Here is a 7,074-nt window from a genome sequence, read left to right on the forward strand (position 1 = left end):
TTGTGAGTATTTTTCCCGAATTTTTGAAGTGGGAGCATTTACCATTGGGGTCTATGGAGGTTTATTTACTGGTCTGCTACCTGCACAAATTTGACTTATCGCACTTCAGACATCAGGCTCAGTCGAGTTCCCAAGGGTACGACAACGTCAACGCGCGGTTTTCCCAAGTAAAGGTTGAGGGTTGCCAGCTTTTATTTAAATTTTCTTTTCTATATATTTTTTCCTCGTGAATTTGTATTCGGGAACACAAGCAGTGAGTGTATGTATAGCATGCAAAAGTGGATATAGGCCTAATAAAATTCAGCGGTTTCCCTTGACAGACTGAGGTATGAAATCGGCTGAAATTTTAGAGACAATAAAAACGGCATGGAAAAAAAACATAATTTTACTTTCAAATTTCTAAGCGGTGTCCTTACTCCTTAGTCTTCCGTCCGCTGCAATCCCACGGGGGATATGCGGTCGCGTTTGGTCTCTTAAAAGCATATTTATAATTGCAAATTTTTTGAATTAATTGCTGATATTAAGTCTCAGTTTCCCAGAATTAAACTCTGAAATAACACGTCTTAAAATATTACAGCTGTCATAAATACTATTCATGTCTGCTCGTCATTGCACTCAGCGAGAAAACAATGAGAAGAGTAGTCACTCATCCAGAATTCGGTATAATATAATTTTTGATTTTGTCTTTTATACACAACAATATCCTACTTGCGGAAACTCAACTAGAGAAAACAATTCAAAAAGTAGTCCAGTGCTTACAATTTAGCGTATTTCTTAAACGTTAGTCTTCGAAATCCTTTAATAGTGTCATGAATGTACGTTTTGTTAATCACTTGTCACATTTTAAATTGCACACTTAGTCTTTTTTTTCAGATAAAGTACAACAAACTGATAACGTCATATGCACTGGTAGGATCACAGGTGATACACATAGGAATAATATGTTGTGGGCGTGATATATTTTTTTTACAACCACAAATAAAGCTGAGCCACGATTAAGGCATCTTGAGTGAATAAGCTTCATCAGTCAGTGATGTTCGTAAATATAAATCAAACCCTTCCTCCGAGAGAAAGTTTTACGGGCCAGGGCTGGGGATCTAGGCTATATAAAATCATCCCCAAATCTTTTGTCTCATTCTACAAGTACCTTCCTCAATGATTGATATTACGCGCTAGCGGCACAGCTGCAGCATGTATCGATGGCAATCCATTCCCAGTCGTAGCCAATACTCGAACCGTCTAACACCTCGACGTAGGCAATCGTCCACGACGAGCGCGAAGTACACTCCGAAGTCACCGTCCTGTATGAAGATAATAACGGCGCCATTTTCTGAGTACATGTACACACTATGGAAATATCATTATTGAAGCAATTAGGAAACTTTACTTCAATCCCAAAGATTGTAAACTGTATTTTTTTTAATCATATTAAAATGTAAACCTATGATTAACTTTGAGTTCACGGGTTTGGTGTACCCCCAATTGGCGTCGTTTACTCAAAATGGTGGCTATTGCAGATACACATTTTTTTTCTGGTGGCAGCAGTGGGATTCGCACAATTTGCCTCAATTCTGAACAATCTCAAGTCGTATTGATGAATTTTATGAAAAGCTTCTGACCAATAAATCGTGATAGATTTAAGAAAAGCTTCTGACCAAAGTTCACAGCTGCCGAAACAAACATGCTAATAGTTACGATATATTTGGTGAAGTAGCAAGAATAAACCATTTGCGAGTGACCTATGCCCTTTTTAATTTAAATTTGAAAAACGTCTGGTGCACTGACTTGCTCAGAATGCTTGGCACATAATAACTTTGAATTCTCCAGACCAAAGACACTGTTGCTATTCACATGATTCGGGGCAAGCTCTTGCATAGATACGTAAGAGACGCTCAGCACAAATACATTGTTCACAATGGGTGAGAATGGCACACAGACACCAGACCATTCCGGAGCTGGGGGTTGCTAGCATAAGGCATGCCTCGAATCACGTGTTAAAGTTGCTGTCTCTTTGGTCGAGAGAATGCAAAGTTAAAACGTGCAAAGCATTGGATGAATAAGTCAGCGTTCCAGATTTTATTCAAATTTATAACTCGCAAATGGCTTATTCAATCCCCTTTCAGCAGCCACATCTAAGACTATCTTACCAATCGTTGATGTAGTTGCAGCTCTGCCCGTTACTCAGACACCTGGTGGTAAAAAAATGCTGATCTGGATACAGGTTGACCACTTCATGGTTCCTCGTCACGCCGATGGTTTCTTGCTCCCATCCGCGGACGCTTTGGCAGATCTCGGTCAGAAGGCCAGTTGCACGTTTGCCCTGCAAAGAGTCAAGGAAATCTGACCCTAAATACTTTTGTCCTTTTACCCCTTATATAATATTACCAATAAGTCTCGGTACTGATGACCTCACACCGTGGGCCCCCACTGGCTCCATATGAAAGTGCGCGTTAACAAAGTGTGACGTCATCAGTACAGAGGCTTATTCGGTTCTGTTTGACATTATTGTTCACCAGTTGCCCACTTTTCGCGAGAGCTGGCTCATTTCAGAACTGCCTGTAAACTCACAAGACATTTCTTGTCACATGTTGCAACCACAATCTCTCTCTAGTAGTTGGCTTTTAGCCATGCAAACCTTCAGTTCTTATCCACAAAATAGTTACTTTTAAAACAACACCAACAGAACAACGCATAAGAATGAGCACTCTAAGGTGGAGTCCTGGACATGTAGATTATTGTATGTGGCATCCTTAACTCCGAAGCGAAGAACTAAACTTCAACATTCAGTAATGAGAAAATTAAGATTTATGTGGGGCAAACTAAGGTGGGTGGCACTTAGACGAAAAGGGGACCACCTCCGGTGAAAATATTAGCCTGTTTATCGGAGGCAACAAATTGAAAAGCAATTTACAGAACCAAGAAAAGCCTACAGGCTTACAGCTCAACTGACACTAAGTATATAATCCGTATCTCGTATATAGTCCTACCAGTACCAAAATATTTTTGCAATAGGTCCATCAGCAATTTGACACATACAACTTTGTTTGTAATGAATCCCCTGGTGTCGGGGGATAAGGCATGCATTAATCGGGGGAGTGTTCTTCGTTCTCACCCGCCGATGAGACGGCGAGGCCTCTCCGGGGTGATCCGGCCGGTACTCGGCGAAATCCGGCTTCTTCTGACTGAAGGCAATCCGGTTGCTGTTCAGCGCCGGATGCTTGAGGATCTCATCGTAGAAGCCCGTGATCTTGTCGTGCAGCACCTGGCCTTGTCGCTGGTTGAGCATCGTCTCCTCCTCGCCTTCCATTTCTCGTATAAGTTTCTGTGAAAGATCTGGTCATCACATTAAAAAAAAAGCGAAAATAAGTTCATGTGCCAAAATATGAAGATAACCAGGGTTCAGAGTTTATTGGGACATGCGTCCTGGAAAGCGCCCAAATTGGGCTACAAAACGCGTTTTTTGCGGAATGATGTATAGTAAGTTGGAATTGGAAACAGCATTTAAAAGTAGAATATAAACGTCCACGCAACCCTACTTTAAAAATGTGCCATTCTTTTGGGTGTTATTCTTGCGAGAACAAATTTCGGTGGTCAAAATTTTAACTCTCAAAACTGATCCATCTATTTGAGTGCTAGTCACGATTCGCACAAGTTCCTACGAAAACGTTTGTGTTTCTATGTTTTGTAAATATGTTGGCTAATTAACATTGAAAAACCATCCGGTATCATTTTAGATTTATCAAATTACCGCGGCATTTCAGGTTTCCTGGGAGCATCGGCGTCGCCAGGATTTTTTCTAGAGGGGGGCAAAACATATTTTTCCCAAAAAATTCTTGTATTTCTGAACAAATTCTCGATTTCTCAGTTTTAGACCGGGGCAGGGACATTTTGCCCCCCCCCCAACTCATTAAATGTATAAGGTTTATATACGGCTGGAAATACGTATACGTCTTTCCTCAAAAACTATTAGGATTATAGTTTCCCTTCACCCATCCCTTTTGAAATAGGATAAGTAAACAATCTTAAACATAACATTTTCGGCGATTTCAGGACGATGTGCCCCTTTAATGGAATCGACCCCGTTTTATTGTAGTCGCAGAACTGTTGACGGGATTCGATACTCGTTTCTCATTTAAACACGTTGGCCTATCCTTAAAGTGCTCATGCAATGTTTTAATGTTTTAATGTAACCCAATCGGATATGCATGTTTGTGTCCCATTTAACCTTATTTTTCAATTTTCGTGTTGCCAATTCAAAGGGCATTTTTCATTACGTAAATCTCCCATTTGAGCTAGACCCGAGTTTGCCTATGACAAACTCGGGTCGTACCTACCGATTTCAGATTAAGCAGCTTTCAACGCGATCTCTCTTATCTGATCAAGAGTTAACGAGCCGTGAACAGGTGGTGTATGGTGCCTCTGCCTGTGAGCTTACTGACAAAAAATATCTACCAAAGTCTTCTAGGTTCTTGTTTATAATGTAAAGTATTTGGAAAAGTGTCAAAAGTTATTATGTGAGCAACTTTGAATCATAAAAATCGATCAAATATATCTCGAGATATCAAATAAGAAACAGTCCGACTTCAGCCATGCTCTTCAAGGCACACACACTGCAAGTAGTCCCGGCTACCAGATGTGCATGCCATAATTGATAGGCCAATTACCTCAGCTCATGGTTACTGGCCCTGGGGAAGTGGGTGCCAGGGTAAGTGTTTATCTTATAATTACTTTACTGATAACAGCTGATAAGAGTCACAGTGAAATCGGTAGGTACAGTTCAGGGGTTTTGGCAAATGGGAGTTTCACGTAATGTGGTGCCTTTTTGGTTGCTATGCTAATGCGAATTTCCATATTCGTGAGCAAAAGTTTGATGTCATTTCACACAGAAACCACAATGATACAGCTCCAAATTTCAGCACCAAAAAAAGTCAGAATTTTGGATATATTGCTGTCGTAAATTTCTTTTGTTTGGTGATTCGTTGTTCACAGTGAGGCAATGAGCAAACTTTTCTCACAAATATTTTCAATGAGCAAATTTTTGGGTTCACAATTTGAGCAGAAAACCCCTAAACTAAACAGTGTCTTCCTGAAATGACATCACAGCAACAACACCCTTAGTTGTCAAGAAAAACATGGGACATTCAAAAAGTTTAAAGAAGTGCACTTTGAAAAATTAATTAACCAAAGAGGAATGTCATATAATTTTCATACATTTAAGAGGAGTATGTTGCACAAAATATGTCATTAAGAAAAAACATCTCATGGACCGTTCAACCCCAACTTTGATTAATTGATATTTTATTAATGGTGCATAATATGAGGAACATACACTGCAAAAACTGTAGTGTTAATTTAACACCATTTGGCATCTATATAGGATAACACCAGTAAAATTTAACACCAGATTGTCCTATATAGATACCAATGGTTTAAATTTAACACTGCAGTTTTTGCAGTGTAGTCGTATATGGAAAAGTGTAACACATTCATTGCACTATTGCAGGAATTGTTTACTTTGATGCCACTCGATGTGAAACGTTCTTATGGCAAATGTCAACAGGTTTGTGACTTATTTTCAAATTTCACGGTTTGCATTTTCGTACAAGCCTTTTTCTGTACTGACGTGGGCGTCGCTTGCTCAGTTACTAAGCGATCTGGTGCCTCTTTCGAAGTATAATAGTATATTGTCGACCTTATGTTCAGTTCGCATTACTTGAAACTTTCAAACTCATCCATACATCAAACAAACTGCATCACGACAGAGTTTTGGATCAAGATCCATTATATGCCGAGAGAACATTGTTTTTATAAGATAACAAACGTCATGAAAACTCGTCAGTCATAATGTAATGAAGACGTCGTCCAACCTGGGCTAGAAAACTCGTGCTTTTTAAATCGCAGGCCTGTTCCATAGACTATAGGGATACGTGTGCAGTTTGGAAGAAAAACAAGTTTCTTGTTAAATAAATCTCCATTTTGCGTGCTTATTTCATCTGGCACATTATGGGCAATGTGCTTTCACATCAAAAAGATTGAGATGTGTATGTTGGTTCGGTGAAATAACCACAATAATGTAGCTACGTATTCCGTACGCGTACCATTTTTAATGGTCCCAAAATTAACGTGCGCAACCTTATACGCAGTAGAGAAACATACCTGTGCGTAAATGCCCGGGTGTCCTTCAATAATAAGCCTACTGTTTAGCATTTTCACCGCTGAGGGCGTAGTTAAGCATGGATTACAAAGGGTTTCGAGTGGCGTTGGAACTTACAGTGCAGAACTAGGTGAAGCATTCCGTTGTCGTGTATTGCTTGAGGGGGTGGTCCTCTACTATCTTGGTGGTCTGCATCAAAATCAAAATCTGGAGGGAGATATGGACAAGATGGGTAATGGACGTATCCGGCCACCACAATTCAAAGACATAAGGTAGTGCCATACTCGCGGGTGTCTGACATGCTCATTAATTTCAGGTAGGCCTACATTGATTGTATTATTGCAAGTTGTAAACGCGATATTTTGGTCCGAGAAACAATGAGTGCTCGCATTACATCCGTGATCAGATCATTATACTTTCATGCTTTTTCTAGTCATTGACACCAAAATAAGAACGTTTGAGTTAAAGCATGCATATGGATTCCTTTTTTCATTATTTTATGAATTTTAAAATGTATAAGTTTGAAATGAAAAAAAAAAAAAACAATCTTAAGAACTAAATTAAAGTTATTACATGATTGACTTAACTTGATCATGATATAATAAACAGTTATTAATATGAGATATGAAATTATGTTCACTTTGTTGACCCGGTCAAATGGTTTGTTGTTGTTTACCCTCATCTCGATAGTTAGAAAATATCAATTCAAAATTGTAATTGGTCATAACATGTTAACGTTATGCTTAGACATCTTAACAAACGGTTTACATCAAGTAATAATTGTCTTTACTTTGCTTCATGATGATTTTGTTCACCATAATATTTTAATTCACTTTAAATCCAACCTTAAAAAGTTCACTTAAATCTTTCTCATCTTTCATCTCTATGTACTTTGCTGATCTTTACGAGTCAACACCATT

At 39.0% G+C, this 7,074-nt stretch overlaps 1 protein-coding gene across 1 annotated transcript; it reads right to left on the reverse strand.

The window, feature by feature from the left end:
- LOC119740604 (neurotrophin-3-like) lies at window positions 1-6,413 on the reverse strand (the record flags this gene model as incomplete). The annotated part of the gene is made up of 4 exons (XM_038215963.1): window positions 1-1,301; window positions 2,148-2,320; window positions 3,113-3,333; window positions 6,272-6,413. Coding segments are annotated over 4 exons (672 nt in total), but the record flags the coding sequence as incomplete, so codon positions are not given.
- Between the last annotated feature and the right edge of the window lie 661 nt (window positions 6,414-7,074).

The sequence above is a fragment of the Patiria miniata genome, unplaced genomic scaffold (assembly GCF_015706575.1).
Source record: "Patiria miniata isolate m_02_andy unplaced genomic scaffold, ASM1570657v1 HiC_scaffold_5, whole genome shotgun sequence".
Classification (NCBI taxonomy): domain Eukaryota; kingdom Metazoa; phylum Echinodermata; class Asteroidea; order Valvatida; family Asterinidae; genus Patiria; species Patiria miniata.